This window comes from Pyxicephalus adspersus, chromosome 1 (genome assembly GCF_032062135.1).
Source record: "Pyxicephalus adspersus chromosome 1, UCB_Pads_2.0, whole genome shotgun sequence".
NCBI lineage: Eukaryota > Metazoa > Chordata > Amphibia > Anura > Pyxicephalidae > Pyxicephalus > Pyxicephalus adspersus.
This window is the reverse complement of record NC_092858.1, coordinates 113,081,206-113,098,074: the sequence shown is the minus strand read 5'-3', so window position 1 is coordinate 113,098,074 and position 16,869 is coordinate 113,081,206. Positions and strand designations below refer to the sequence as shown.

General features: G+C 39.0%; 1 protein-coding gene across 2 annotated transcripts in view; it reads right to left on the bottom strand.

The window, feature by feature from the left end:
• Window positions 1–223: 223 nt before the first annotated feature.
• Window positions 224–16,869, bottom strand: part of LOC140339431 (acidic mammalian chitinase-like) — a 49,238-nt gene continuing 32,592 nt past the window's right edge. For both annotated transcript variants that reach the window (XM_072424143.1, XM_072424152.1), the window contains 6 exons: window positions 9,214–9,338; window positions 7,460–7,583; window positions 4,335–4,517; window positions 2,938–3,054; window positions 2,678–2,807; window positions 224–651 (listed from right to left, as the gene is read on the bottom strand). In XM_072424143.1, coding sequence (XP_072280244.1) covers window positions 356–651; window positions 2,678–2,807; window positions 2,938–3,054; window positions 4,335–4,517; window positions 7,460–7,583; window positions 9,214–9,338 — 975 coding nt within the window. In that variant the 3' untranslated portion in view covers window positions 224–355. The remainder of the gene's footprint in view (window positions 652–2,677; window positions 2,808–2,937; window positions 3,055–4,334; window positions 4,518–7,459; window positions 7,584–9,213; window positions 9,339–16,869) is intronic.

Below are 16,869 nucleotides of genomic sequence, written 5' to 3'. Positions count from 1 at the left end.
TTTGCGTCTTCAGTTACTGCTATAGCAGAGCTTATACAGATTCCCTTTTATAATCATGCTAATTCCTACTGAAACTATAACCTAGGCTGCAGTGCCAGTCAAGAAATGAAAAGAAAGGTTTCTTTTTAACTTCTCAATATCGGCCACAACTTCATCTCACTTTTAGTTTCTTACATACAGTATGTGCACAATGCCCAAATTAAAAGAAAAAACTATACTAGTATTCAATAAATGTACCAGTTTATTAGAAAGTGTCATTATTATCTTGAAGAAAGATTGTAAGACTTGGGAAGCTTAGTAAGGAAAAATCACATAACACATTAGAGATTAGGTATTTTATTTTCTAAAGTTAGAATCATTGTGAATGTGGCCAAGCACAACATTTGCAGTTTTCATCAAAAACTGTCCCTGCTCCACAATTCATTGGGTAGGTATAATGCTGATAACAGATGTAGAATTTATTGCGATCTAATGGATTAGCATAGATGCCATCTGATAGGCTGGAACAAAAATTAGAGTCAACAGATGAATCAGAAGTAGGTTTTGGAGTTGCCTGGGTGGTAGTGGTGGTGGTAGTAGTAGTGGTTGTAGTCGTAGGTGTTGTAGTTTCCTCTCCTGGAGATGGCTTCGGAGGAGTAGGAGGTTCTGTCCCTAAAAAACACAAACATTTTTAGGCAAAAATATTATTTTAAAGCTGTATTAATTGGATAGAAGAAAATACTATAGTATACAATACAGGTACAAAAGAGAAACATAAATTATTATTAACTAGTATTTATACCAACACCAACAAATTATGCAGTGCCTTATACAGTCCATAGTCATGTCACTAGTTGTCACTTTGTCACTTCAAAGGGGTTTGCAAAATGTCCCTACCAGAGTCATATGTCACTTCCACAGTCTAAGGTCAATTTGAGGGAAGCCAATTAACCTAACTGCATGTTTTTGGAATGTGGGAGGAAACCCACACAAACTCCAAGCAGATAGTGCCCTGGCCAAGATTCAACCTGGGACCTAGTGCTGCAAATGCAGGACTGCTAACCACTGGGCCATAAGCCTTTATGCCACCCAACATAGATGTGGATGACATGAATTATGATACATAATAATAGGATCCATAAACCAGAACCAATGAACAGAAAAATGGGACTAGAATAATTAAAATAGTGTAACATAGCTTTATATGCTGGCTCAAGGTAAGAAATCATTAGGAATGAAGTGTCTCTTTCAACAGATGTACATTAGGCAACATGTTAGGTTAATTGGCTAATCCAATCCCCCAAATTGACCCTAGTTTGTGGTAATGACATATTATGATAGGGATTTTAGATTGTGGGCCCCTTTCAGGGACAGCTAGTGTCATGACTATGGACTGCGTAATATGTTGGTGCTATATAAATACTGGATAACAATAAAAAACCAACAGAAGCCCCAGCTAGTATTAGAAAAAAAGCTTCTAGTATACTAAAAATATTATATAATCAAAAACTGTGGCTCTACACAATGATCAAACAACATACTTTAGACTATGCAGTGGTATGCTTTGTTACTTTGATAGCTATGTATATATATAAATATTCAAATGTGCTTCGGGATCTATTTTGAAAGCAGTCAATCAAGTGACATTCACTGAAACATTCCCCAAAGGAGCATTACCCCCCCCCCCCACACCTAGCACTCTAATGCTGTCTGTATTTCAAAGCAAAAAGTGGTACATGTTTTTTGCATGGAAACTTATTTTACACTGTAGGCTATAATTCTTAAGCATAACTCACTGAAATATGTCCAATATTTAATACATTTAATAATAACTTTAAATAAAAAAACACAAAAGTCTGTTAAAAAAATAAATAAAAAAATAGTGAAACATATAATATAACTACAGAAGCATGTATAATGTATAAAATATATATATATATATATATATATATATATATATATATATATATATATTTATATATTTATTTATTTATTTATATTATATGAAGATTTCTTTATATTGGACTCAATACAGCTATCTGTATTGAATCCAATACAAAAGATTTAAGGGACCTCAAGTGTGACTGCTTATCAAGCAGTAAATGTGCCATTCACGGAAACTTTCCTTGGTGGAGAACCTTCTAGGTCAATGTGTTTGAATGGCAGTAATAAACCCCTTAGCGGTAATCCCAAGTGTGACTAGGGCTTACCATCTTTTGCTGGTAAAATCCACCCCGAGTCACACTCGGGATTACCGCTAAGGGGTTTATGTGACAAAGAAAATTACTGTATAACAGTGCTCAAAAATCTGCAAGTGATAAACATTTCTATTGTGTAGTCACACACTTGTGATTGTATATTTTATAACACATATCATTTGTTTAAAATGTCCATCATAAAGTAGAATCTACAAGAATCCTACCTTTTTGTATTTAAGCCAAAACAATGTATAGTATGTTTATTACCATTGGTACTAAATATGCATAAGGAAGCTACTGATTACTCTTTGATGAAAATTATCAATAAAAAACATAATAAGAACATGCATTACAATAATTGTACATTATGTACAGTAAAACAAAAGGTCATATGAAATAAAATAGCAAAGTATAATAATATATTAAAAACTTTCAAGCATGCATATACATACTTACATGAAATTAAAAAATAATTTGATTTATTTATTTAATTTAATTACCTGTAAATGCTTCCTTTAATTTGCTGATTAGTGGATATTTGCCCTGGTTGCAAAATGTTCCCATATAGTCATCCAGGTCAATGGCCCAAACCATGCCACCCCCAAATCCTCCTTGCTTCACAAATTCTATCTGAAGAGGAAACAGCCAACAATCATACACCTTTCGACTTTATTTTAGGCTTTGAATTAGGAAACTTTATTTTATTTGTGTTAAGAAAGTGAAGCATAGAGTGACTATTAGAAATATCTCTAAAATGTACCTTATAGGCATAACTATCTAAATTGTCATATCCAACCCACTGGTTTCCCTTGTATGCATATGGAACTTTTTGGTCATCCATCCATACCAGTGTTGCTCCAGAAAGAAAAGAACAAATCTGTTTTCAAGCAATACAAAAATAATTACAATTAATTACAGTTTATATGAAATTATTATTATTATTAATATTAATAATATTATTATTATTATTAATATTATTATTAAGCATAATTACGGCTAGCTCTATGCACTTTATCAGGCGAAATTATCAATATTTGGCCACCAGCCTACCAAAATACCTTTTAGATCCACCTACACACAACGTCAAATGAAGCAACGTTTGAATTTTTGTTTTTAATTTTAAAAATAAAATTACATAATAGGAAAAAGAAAACAAGTAAAGAAAAAAATGCTAAATGCTGTCAGCTCTGCTCCCTTGATTGCTCTTGCAGTTCTACAGAGTCCATAAAAATAACCTTAATTTCCCCCCCATTGACTTTAATGGTGTTCGAATTCGATGTTCGATCAACCGAACAATTTCCCCCTTTTCGATCGAATAGCTGTCGAATCGAAAAGGGGTAAATTGTTCGGATGATCGAACATCGAATTCGAACACCATTAAAGTCAAAGGGGGGAAAATAAAGGTTACCATGATGCATGGTACTAAATCACTAGGGGGGAGAATTGTCATGGAAGGGAGCGAGCAAGAAAGGTCAGTAACAACCCAGGGGTCAAGTTCCAGAGATCCAGAAAATAGACACTGGTGACACTGGGCCACTGGAGACAAAGGAAGCGACAGGAGGCATGGGAGACACAGGGATCACCACAGACAGAGAGGCTCAGAACTGACTGCATGCACAGGAGAGAGGTGCCTGAGCTTTAGCGAGGAAGAGATAAGTGTGACAGTAAATTTGTACAGCCCTAAGTATTATCCCAAAGCATATCTGACTAAGTCTGCTAAATAACAAGATAGTTTATAGCACTTTTTTACGTAATGCATTAGACTGGTAAAAACTGGAAAAGGTGTATTTTACTTTCAAACAGCTTTACTGCCCTTTTGCTTGTATATTGTGAAGCATAAGTTGTTTGCCTAACATTGAAAAAAGATCAAATTGTTGGTGTAAAAACAAATAGGCATGACAACAACAGGCTTTGCTGGATCACCCAGCTTCACTGATGAAAGTGTATCCTCTCCAGCATTTGAGAACTTTAATAAATCAGAGCCAATGTTGGAAGGGAACTGTATAATATTTATTTATGTATTAAGTGTACTTTTTAAATATTTTTTTCCCATTGGGAGTTCTGGATCAGTGGAGACCTGATTCTGCTCCCCCACCACCACTACCATGCAACAGATCACTTTTTGACCATTTTTTTGTTTTTTTGTTTTACTGATACCTCAAAGTATGCCCAATATCCAGCCTCTTCAGTATAAGGCCCAGGAGATCCAGCCCCAACAATTGGGGCACCAATATTTGTATTTGTTCCAGCTAGAGTGAATGAACGACCATAGGTAGGAAATCCCATGACCAGTTTCTCTGCTGGGGCACCCTTTTTCTTCCAATAGTTCATTGCATATTCCTATTTGGGAAAAAAGATACACAGATGTACAAATATACAGTTATATTATAGTGGTATACTGTATTACTTTATATTTACTAATGTGTGACATTGAAGACGAAGATGAATACACACATCCATTGTACACACAATGAGGGAAATACAGGCAGAAAGTGAAGGAAAGTTGAATGATCTTAAATATCCATATCTGCATACTTGCTCTGGGTCAATTACTCAGAAATAATAGAGACCTGCTGTATCTATTGGTTCTTTGTTCCACTTAACAGGGTCCAGCATACTAGCCAGACAATTAGCGTTCCTGAAAATTAAACCCCATTCTACAACAACCTGAAAATGTCCAAGTAACAAACTAACATAGAATTGTTAGAAAAATCATATTAGAGGTACCCATTCCATTAGATCTCAAAGCCCAGCTGAAGCTCCAATGCCTGATGACTAATATACTCATCGCAGCTAGGTGTTTAATAGCCAAGAACTGGAAATCACCTAACCCCCCCCTGATCTGCCCTGATCAGCCATATCAAGGATGCACAATTTATGGAGCAATTGACGGCAAGGTTATATGATCGGCTGTACAAGTTTAATAAGATATGGGCCTGTGGGACACCTACCGATCATAACCGGCCATGTCCCATATAAACTGTAGTAGGGGTGTACCGGAAGATAACCACCCAGATAGACCCAGGACCCATCCCTCCCTTTCTACTTTTCACCCCTTTTTTCCTTGCTTCTTTTATTTCCGTCTTTCCTTTTTTCTTCCTTCCTTCCTTCTTTCCTTCTCTATGAAAAGCAAGTTTATTAACTTGCACAGGCTACTACTAATGTAAACTGCCTAGTATTAGATCATACATTTATGTAATGTTTCCTTTTTTGTTAATTGTTTGTATTTCTTGTTATTGTACTTTTTATTTAATTTAAAACACATTTATACAAAAAAAAGAAAAAAAAGCACAAATGCTAAATATTTTGACAGATACAAACATTATACACTGAACCAATGAATGTGTTCAGTACTGCAGGGAAATTAGGAGAGAACCAGTACAGTACATTATTTTTTTTTGAGCACTACTGAAACTTTTTTCTTATTCTTATATTTATGTAAATGAACCTCAGTTCCTAATTTCTATTTAATTTAGTAGGTTAGGTTGAAAAAAGACATAAGTCCTTCAAGTTCAACCACTAGGGAAATAAACATATCCCAGGATCTAAAACCCTATAGGACATAGTTGGTCCAGAGGAAGGCAAAAAAAAACAAAAAAAAAACCCTGGTACAATTTGCTTCAACAGGGGGAAAAAATTCCTTCCTGATTCCCTGAGGCAATCAGATGTTCCCTGGATCAACAGTCTCTGTTATCTTTACTTTAAATCCTTAATACCCAGTTATAATCTTTTCTTAAAGCAATCTATAGTAGTTGCTGAAACTACTTCCTGAGAGAGCCGATTCAACATTTTCACAGACCTTACAGTGAAGAACACCTTCCTTATCCGGAGCTTAAACTTCTTTTCGTCCAGACGCAAGGAGTGCCCTCTTGTTCTTTGTAATGATCTCAAAGTGAATCATTGGGAGAGTTTTCTATATGGACCATTTATATATTTATACAGGATGATCATATCCCCTCTTACGCATCTCTTCTCAAGGGAGAATAGATTCAGTTCAGCTAATCTCTCCTCATAGCTGAGCTCCTCCATTCCTTTTATTAGTTTAGTTGCCCTTCTCTGAACTCTCTCCAATCACACAATGTCCATTTTGTGAACTGGTGCCCAAAACAGGACTGCATATTCCAGATGTGGTCTGACCAATGCTTTGTACAGCGGTAGGATTATGCCTCTATCTCTGCAGTCTATTCCTCTTTTATTACAAGAAAGCACATTACTAGCTTTAGATATTGCAGGTAGGCATTGCATGCTGTTATTAAGTCTATGATCTACCAGAACCCCCAAATTCTTTTCCATTTCTGACTCCCCCAAATGTATTCCCCCTGGACGGTATGAAGCATGCATGTTGTTAGCCCCCAAGTGCATAACTTTACATTTATCTATATGAAATATCATTTGCCACTTTGCTGCCCAATCAAACAGTACATCCAGGTCTGCTTGTAGATTATAGACATCCTGTATGGACTTAATTCCATTACATAGTTTGGTGTCATCTGCAAATTCTATATCATTTATAAAGATGTTAAACAGTAAAGGTCCCAACACAGAACCCTTGGAGTACACCACTAATAACCTTGAACCATTCAGATTATGAATCATTAATTACAACTCTCTGGATGTGGTCTATAAGCCATTTACAGATTGACTTTTTAAAACCTATTGACCCTAACTTGCAAAATAACCATCTGTGGGGTACAGTCCCCCTCCTATTGTGTGTAAATTCCCCCACCTACTTGATTGTAAGCTCTTTGGGGCAGGGTCCTCTCTTCCTGTATTACTGTCTGTATTAGTCTGTCACTTGCATCCCCTATTTAATGTACAGCGCTGCGTAATATGTTGGCGCTATATAAATCCTGTTTATTAATAATATTAATAGTGTCAAATGCTTTAGCAAAGTCCAAGTACACTATATCAACTGCTATTCCACTGTCTACCTGTTTTCTTACTTCCTCATAAAAAGAGAGTGCCTTTGTTTGACAACTTTGGTCTTTCTTGAAGCCATGCTGACTATCACTATATTATTTTGGTGCAGAAACTCCTCTTATGTGGTTCTTTATCAAACTCTCAAGGCCCTTTCCAACTATGGACGTTAAACTAACCGGTCTGTAGTTACCTGGTAATGACTTTGCTCCTTTTTTGAAAATAGGAACCACATTGGCCTTACGCCAATCAATCGGTACCATGCAAGTGACAAAGGAGTCTCTAAAAATTAGAAATAATGGCTTATCTCAGGCAAACATTCTGCACTTCAGAACCAAATCCAAAAGGTAATTTAGGCAACCTACACAGTTGAAGTACTCATTGTCCCCCCAGTCTGCTTGTCCTTTGTGCAATGGACTGTTATGACCAGTTTGTGTGTCCCAGTCACCATGGAAATCATATGTCATGACACTGATAAAATCAAGTAACCTGAAAAATAAGAAATGAAAAATAATAAATAAATCAAATTGTTATTTTACAGCTTGTCATTATGAGTGAGTGAAAAGAAAAAATCATAGTTGTATCAATTCTGGTCAAATCAGTCGAGAAATCCTATTGCAGTCAGAAATTTTGAGTTACAGTTCTAGTTTTTTGTAAAGAATGTGTTTATCGAGATTATTTGTGGTGAAAAATAATTTGAAATCGTCTCCTTAGCCAAATTTAGGAACCTATGACAGCATGAGGGCAGCTTGAATTAGTTTGCCTCTACTGCTGGTGGTTGAGATGGTGGTGATTATTTCTTGGCATTATTAGTAGCTACCTGAAACAAACCACTAATCCACAGAATAATCAGTTTATTAAAAGTTAATTGCTTCACACAGTGTAGTCTACTTTGGAGTGACAGTTCAACCTGCCTCCCTAAAAACATCCTTCCAACATGATAATCAAGGGTGGACAAGACCTCCAGATAGCAAACTCTGACATTTCAGGCCACGTTCAGTTTTTTGGCAGATAAATTATCAGGCACTTTGGAGTATGTCAGATAAGATGATATCATCTGCCATTTCAAATTCCCTGCCCTCTTGAAGTGGGCAGATACCTGCAAACTTTACGAGAAGCCTTGCCTTCAAAAATTTTTAAATAGATGTTCCTGCACAATACTGCCTAATCCAAACCTTTGCCCTCCTAATTACGTTCACCTAGTTCCCATGTCATATCCAAACCAACATCATCATCACCACAAGACCCTGACTCGTTGAGCCTGATTTATTAAAGCTCTCTAAGACTAGAGTGGGTACAGTTTTATCACTGAATCTGGATACACTGATGCAAGTGTATCCTCGCCAGCCCCGGAGAGCTTTAATAAATCAAGAATGGAGTCTGCTATAATGGGAGATACTGGGTGATCCAACAAACCTGCAATGGATCTGGTCCAGGATTGAAAACATTTGCCAAATAATAACAAACTATTTTTACAGATTTATTAAAAATAATTTGCTATTATTTAGCATATGTTTTTAATCCTGGACTAGATCCATTCAGTGTTTGCTTGATCATTCACTTTCTCCCACGATAGTCTATCTTCTTCAGCCATGGAAAGTTTTAACAAATTTTTTTTTGCAATACACTATCACCACAATTAACAACAGCACTACCACAACTACTATCAGCAACCAACAACACTCCCACCATCGACACCACCACCAGCACCACCACTACTGCAACCACCTGAGGCAGCTGCAGATTTTGGATAGCAAATTGTGCTATGCTTATCAATGCTCTCCTCCAGTGCACTTCCCTATTGTTGCTCTGTGGCTGATCTTTTGTAGGACCCACTTTTATTGCCTTATTTCGATCTGGTTTGTTTTGAAGCTGACCTGTAGCCTTGCCACTTGTTTTATATTTAACTGATGCCTAAGTATGTTGTGAAATTTATTTTCTACCTTTTCCTAACATATGCTTCTGTCCATACTTTCTTTTTATAAGAGATCACTAATGGTCTATTGAGATGAACTTCGTTATTTTTTTTATAACCATATGTTGGCTGGATGCATAAATCACTATGACTAAAGTACTGTTAGTTTTGCTTCTGTTTGTTAATGATAACATTTTTACTCACTGGCCAATCTTCGCAATCTCATATGCATTATCAATGGTTCCCTTTCCAGCAGAAACAGCAGCTGTTATCAGAAGTCGAGGACGTTTGGTCTGTTCTCCTTCTTTCTCAAATGCAGCAAGGAGTTCCTTAAACAAAGTAAAAAACATTTAAACATGTAAACCTTTCAGAGAATGTGCAAGCTCCATAAGCTACCATTTCTAAACTTGTTCTAAAATATATAGCTTGCCTGGTTGGTATTCTGATCCTCAGTTTTAAAGTGGAACATTTAAAGGATGTCTATTCAATTTATATAATGTGTATTTTTTATTTGTTTTTTAATGTTTCTTTTTTATGGAGGTCTCCTTCCCTTCCATCTTTACCGCTGCAGTTGTAAGAGGGAACAAGCAGCCTTTAGGGATGTCACATATCCGAGGAGGCTGTGGTCTGAACTGTGCATGCCTGATCTTGGTCATCAAGGGGCTTTCCCCTTATACAAAATGAATAATCATTCAAAATTAAAATATTAAATAAAAAATAGTGGTTGATCTCACACAGGCACAGTAAAATCAGCTCTCATTTTTTTACATTTGGAGGAAGACAGCTCACCCAATCTCACACCTGCACAGTGTGGGATTAGACAATTTAAGGAGGAACCTAGAGGAAAGAAGATGGTGGCATTGGACAGGGCGACGAGCCCCAGAAAGAAGCTATGACTGGTTTGTGTCGTTTGTGCATGAATTATGGGCTCTGCACAAGTAAAGGAAAATGGAGTCCATGACTCATCCTTTCCCCCCATCCCTAACAAACACACTTAAAGAAAAAGGCCCAACACAACTTTTATAGCCCAATTGAACCATTAGTTTAAATTAGCTGAATATATTCCAGTTGCATCAAAAACAAAAAATGTTTTCTTCAGTGTTTCTATTTCTTTTAGAATAGGTTGTCAGGTAACTGGAGATCTCTAGTGCTGGTGCAGTATGGGGCAGAAGAAATCAGCAAAAAGATCATTGCTTTCCCACAGGGTGCTATTCTGCAGCAAGCTGCGAGGACACAGATTTTTCTACTCAAGTTATGGCTAAAGAAAACTATGTCATTAAATGCCTTTTTGTTTTGATGTACCTGGAATATATTTACCAGGTTCAGCCTTAACATCTTGATGTGATGTGCAACTTCCTTTCCCTAGGTTGCTTGTGTCATGAATCTCATTCATTCATTTTTTTTTTTTTGTATATTATAAAAAAAGTGAGAGAGTTTTAGGAGCACCAGCTTACTAAAATAAACTGATCTATGGGTAAACTATACTTGCTGCATCTCAATCTCAGATATATTCGGTTTTACCTTTAACTCTAATAGTTAAAAAAAGAATCAAAGGGAGGCATGACGACTGATGGAGGACTAGGACACTCGGCTGCACAACTCCCTGTTCCGCAAGGGGAAAACCACATAATTATCAGCACTAAAGTGCCTCCACAATCTTCTCCATGGGACCCAAAATGGAGGGGAGCCAGAAAGGATGCTCCAGAGAGGGAAAGCCATCCTCTGGAAGCCTACTCAACAGAGGCCTACCCCATCCCCAGAGCCAAAGCCACAGCATACAGAGGACCAGGCACCACCATCAATACCTGGACCTGTACCATCAGTACCTGGACCTTCTTCACATATTTGCAGCCCAAGCATACATTTTACAATGGAGGACTCCCCTGGGTCTAGTTCTGCACCTGAGGTAGGAGGGGAAGAGGAAGAGTGCCAACAATGGGGAAGAGTTATGCCTACAATGAAAAATAAATTTCCATGCAAAAAATTGAACCGCTTTTGCATGGAATTAGACCACTAGGGAGGTAAGACATTTTCCACAAGCTCAGATTTAGACCACAATATAGGCTACTTAAAAGCCAGCTGCAAGGTAGATTTTCTGGCCATGCAGCAATCCCTGTAGTGACAAGTACCACCACAGGGCTTCAAAACACTTACACAGACCTTTCTTTACAACTTGCCTCTCATAACGACATCCTGGAACTCCAAACTGCACAAATCACCATGCTTTACTTACTCCATGATGACGCCGAAAACCACAACAAACGAACTAACATTTGCATTTGGGACCTACCTAAAATGGTACCAAATTCTGAGCTTTCTACCGTGGCTCACATTACCTTCGCCAAATTATTAGTGATCCTGCCTGACAAGGACATTGAAATTAATCTGTCTGTAGAACCCTAGGCCCACATAGTAAGGATCCACAAAGCCCTTCGGATGTAATTTGTTGCATCCATTTCCTCAGAACCAAGGAAGATATAAAAAAGGCCAGAGAGGCAAACACTTTTAAATATGCTGGGGCCAAAATACAATTATGACTGGACCTATCAAAGCACACCCTGGATCTACACAGAGCCGTTAAGCCTTGACTGAATGCTCTCCACAAACAGAACATCCCTTACTGCTGGGGATATTCCTTCCACCTCATTATAAAAATGGGGGCAAAAATTTTTTCTTGAGAGCTGTCAGACCTTCCACAACTTCTAAGGAATCCCCAACCCCCTGACACCGTGCTCCCTGACTGGCCTACAACACTATGGCTTTTTACCCACAGCGCGCCCACATCACAAGCTCCACCACAACTTTCAGTGAGTAGATCAACTAGCAAATCACCGAAACATCAACAAGGTTCAGTGTCACCCTCACAGGCGACCCCATCCTCCTATCAATAAAATGCCCTTTAATACTCCAGATGATACCTGAATGATGACCTCACATGTTTTTCACCCCATTTGCATCAAGCTTGACATGTGATGATCTCTTATAATGTGAAGGGCCTGCACTCTGCCTATTAATTAGCACTATCAGATTTAGGAGCAATCCACTCCCTTAAAAGGGATATAAACTTCCTACAGGAAATGCGTCCACCCTTTCATTCAAATGTCAGGTTGAAATCGAATCACTACCCTCCATGGTAATATGGGTTCCCACAGTCTGGGAGATCCTTGGGAGTAGGAGTTGGTTTTAGAAAGGGGTTTGCAGTTTTATGGTATAGAATCCTTATCTAACCCAGACTGGCGGTACTTATTTCTCAAAAGAAAATTACACGACCATCCTTGTACTCTGGGTAATATTTACTGTCCTTATACACAACAAATACCCTTTCTCCTGCGTATTTGAGGAAGCCTATACGGTTTCAGGAAGGCCACCTTTTAGTGGTATGAGATTTCAACTTGGTCCTGGAGCCTTCACTAGATACGTCTATGGGCAAATCTTCACTACCATATAGACAACTGCGTAAACTAAAGAAGCTCCTTTTATGCTCTACAACTTAAGGTAATGTGGCAGGTCTTACACCCTGGAGATAGAGATTTTTACATTTTATTAGACAGTACATGACTCATACTCACATATCGATATGATATTCATGAATCATTTCAATATCAATTCCCCCCGGGGCACGGGTATTGCCACACGTACCATTTCAGACCATGCTGTTGTTTCCGTAGCTATCCAGGTAAATCCCTCAGCCCCTCCATCATTTAGGTGGAAATTAAATCTTTACTAAAAAATTGTCACCTATGGGGAAGGCTCCGGGGCCAGACAGCTCCACACTTCGATATTATAAAAAATACCAAGAAATTCTTTTACCCCACTTATGTAAATATGTTAATGGTCTGTTGGGAACCACCTCAATGTGTGAAGATTCCTTAAGAGCCTATATTTCAGTACTGCCTAAGCCGGGGAAAGACCCTACTGCCTGGTCAAGGTATTGTCCCATTTCTTTGTTAAATGCAGATGTGAAGTTATACGCAAAGGTACTGGCTATGCATCTGCAGAGGATTGTACCCTTATGGATACACCCTGATCAAACAGGGTTTGTCCCGGGCAGTGAGGCTAGGAACAATATCTCCCATGTACTTTCCTTGATACACTATGTGTGGAGGTACAGCCAGCCCAGCCTGCAGTTATCTACTGATGCCGAGAAGGCTTTTGTTTGGGTGGACTAGCTGTACCTGTCCACTACATTAAAACATATGAGATTGGGACATAAAATGAACTGCTGGATTATGGTTCTGTACTCCTGCCCAATAACACTCCTGTGTTAATGGCAGGTTGTGGTTTTTCCTTGATATAATGGTACTAGGTAGGGGTGCCCTTTGTCACCCCTGCTTTTCGCCATATCTTTAGAACCTTTTCTGAATACGGTCAGGCTTAACCCATGTATTTGTGGAATACAGGTGGGCTCAGATACGCACAAACTAGCGGCCTACACGGATGATATCCTGTTCTTTGCTCAACAGCCCACAATATCACTGGTGCTGCTGTCAGAACTCACGGGGTTTGGGCAAATATCTAATTTTAAAATTAATCTTAGTAGATCCGAGATCCTTAATATTAACATCTGAAATCTAGTTTCTCTTTTTCGAATGGAAAGCCTCTTAAGTATCTGGGAATAGAAGTAACTCCAATCTTAGCTAGTCTGTACCAGGCTAACCATGCGTCAATTTGAACGCTCTTAGGAAGGACATTCAGTCGTGGAAGCAGTTATGCCTTTCCTGGATAGGAAGTGTGTCACACTTACCTCTTCCTCATTAAAGCGCAGATGCCTCTCTCCTCCGCATGTGGGCAGTTCTGACTTTGGGCGTGCCTCTGCTCCCAAGCTTTATCAGTTTGGTTCAACCCACTGGCCAATCAGAAAATAGCCTCTTCCAGTCTATTCCCTGTTCCAGTGTTCCTCTCTGTCTGTGGATATTCCTGTGTCACCTGTGCCTCCTGTGGCTTCCAGTGTATCCTGTGCTCCCTGTGTCTGCAGTAGCCCCTGTTTTACTGGTGTCTATTTCCTGGATCCCTGGTATTTGACCCCTGGCTTGGGACCTTACCTCTCTTGCTTGCTGCCTGCCCTTACCCCGGCTTTCCTTGACATTTCTTCTGCTTAGTGATTTGGTACTGTGTATCTTTTGCCCACCCTAGTGTGCCCAAGAACTACAACCAGGAGGTAAACAGCAGAGCAACATCCTCACCACTAGAGGCTCTGGAGAAGACCTGGTTGCCGCTTAGACTCTGGGCCTTTGTGCAAGCCAAAGCACCCCCTAGTGGCCCTGTTTCCCCGAGCATGACAGAGAATAAATGTTCTAAAAAGAAATGTCTTCCCCAGAATTCTTTACGATCTCCAAATGCTCCCTATTTAGATTAAAATTTCTTACTGTAAATGTCTGAACAGTCTGGCAATGTCTTTTGTGTGGTATCACTCCAGAACCAGGGTATCCCTACGTACTCTAAAGAGTCCCAAAAGAGAGGGAGGCTTGGGCCAAAACAACTTTAAATAGTACTTTATTGCAGCTGTCCCCCAACCTGTGGTCAACGGCTCTGGCCGGTGCACACCCAGCGGGGTCAGGAGAAGAACCTCGCTTGGGGGTGCATCGGCCAGAGCCGCGGATGTCTCCCGTGTGCATGGCAGGCTCATCCACTCTCCCACTGCAGGCTCAGACTGCGTCTTGTACATATGGCGATGGGAAAGTATTAAAATCCCCATCACATAATATTAAGGAATATAAGGAATATTAAGGGATTAGATAAGGTAACTAAAATAATTAAAGTATTGGAGGAGCTTAGCTATGAGGAGAGGTTAGCTGAAATGAATCTATTCTCCCTTGAGAGAAGACGTTTAAGGGGGGATATGATTACTTTGTATAAATATATAAATGGTCCATATAGAGAACTCTCTTCCCAAGGGTGCACGCTTTGCTCCAGGAGGAAAAGAAGTTTATGCTCCAAATTCTTTTTTCCCTGTTGGAGCAAATTGTACCAGGGTTTTATACCTGGGATATGTTTATTTCCCTAGGGGTTGAACTTGATGGACTTATGTCTTTTTTGAACCTGACTTACTATGTAACTATATGTAACTATGTAACTATATCAGTTAACAGGGGACATATTCAGGATGGATCTCTTCCCTGTTTTTCGAGTTGAGTGCACGACCATGCGGTAGCATGGGAGGTTTTCTTACTATATTGTATATCCTCCCAATTGTTTGCATAACTCAATACTAGACAAAGTATTTCTAGTGTTGCAAGGGTGGGCAGATATACGGGGGTCAGCAGAGGGTGTTTGTGGAATTGTTTAATTTTTACATAGCTTTGTTATTGTATTCTTTGTTATACTGCTGATTGCTGTCATGACCCATTGCCCACTCCCCACACCAAAGTTCAAAATACACACCCTCAACGCCAAGAGACTTAATATACCATCAAAACATTCTCAGCTCTTATATGGCCAGCATAAAGCTAGAGTACATATTGTAATGCATATATTTTAAACAAGAAACACATTTTCAATCTTAAAGGTTTCCACCTATATGTAAACGATACTATACAACCTGGATACACAGTTCCAACCCTGAAGGCAAAACAAAGGAAGTGTCTATAGCTTTCCATAAAACACTTCCTGTTCAGATATTGGACACTTGCTCGGATCCATTAGGTAGATATATGTTTGCCAAAATATCTATGTATGGGGCAGGGTATATACGGTGGCTTCCTAATCAACAGCCGACATCAGTGACTGTCCAATATCTAAATACACTAAAGGCATTCGCAGAAGGCACACTGGTAATTGGTTTTGACCTAAATTTTCCCTTGGATCCTTGCATATACACATCTACCAGAAATACTTCAATACCAAATTTCAAAATAAATGCATTCAAAGCCAAAATCCATGACTTCCAGCTTCTAGATGTATGGCGCACTTCCCACAAATAAAGACTATACATTCTACTCTAACCCCCACTAAACCTAATCCCACATAGACTACATTCTGGTGAGCCACAGGACATTAGACTGGCACCTGGAATCAGCTGTAGACAGTTCGTGGTCAGACCATGCAGCGTTGTCATTGACCCTCCAGATACCCCACTTGTGACCTAGAGAGTGGTCGTGGAAATTTAATTTTGTCTTGAGCTCTGATTTTTTTGTCATGGATTCTGTTGTTTCAGCACCCTGCATAATACTGCCTAAAGAGCTTCCCATTGAGTCAGGAGGAATCTAGGGTCTTATAGATGGTCCTTAAGAAAATTTGCAAGAGTGTTGACCACTAGGGATGAGCGAGAAGGCCACTGACAGTCTTGCAAAAATTTCCTTGAACTTCCGGTGGGTTCGCGAAATTTCGGTGAATCGATTTCGCGAATTCCATTAAAGTCAATAGGGCGATTTTAAACATTATTAGCAAAGTCCCTATATATGTTAGAACCACCAAATTTGCTAGGTACGTGTAGGAGAATAGTGGCAACAAGGAAAAAATACAAAAGTTCCAAAAGACCTTGTGGTTTTCCAGAAAATGACAAGCAAAATGACAACAGGCAAATAGAATTTTTGCGTGATTGACAGCATCCAGAAGGTAGCATAAACATTACAACAGGACATTGAGAAAGGGTGAACTCACCCAATAGCAACAGTCTCCGCTGTCAAAAAATCAGGACAACGTGTTGCTATTTAATGTAGCACCCCCATTGAATTTACATAGCTGCATAAAATCTTAACGCTATATAAATCCTGTTTATTAATAATAATAATTGCTAGCTGGCATCATGATCTGGATGACATGTGTTAGGATTGACACCCAATAAGTTGTGGACAAGTAGTGCAGTGACATTAGGCAAAAGGATGGAGGACCAGAGACGGAGCGTGGGTCAGCGAAAGCAGT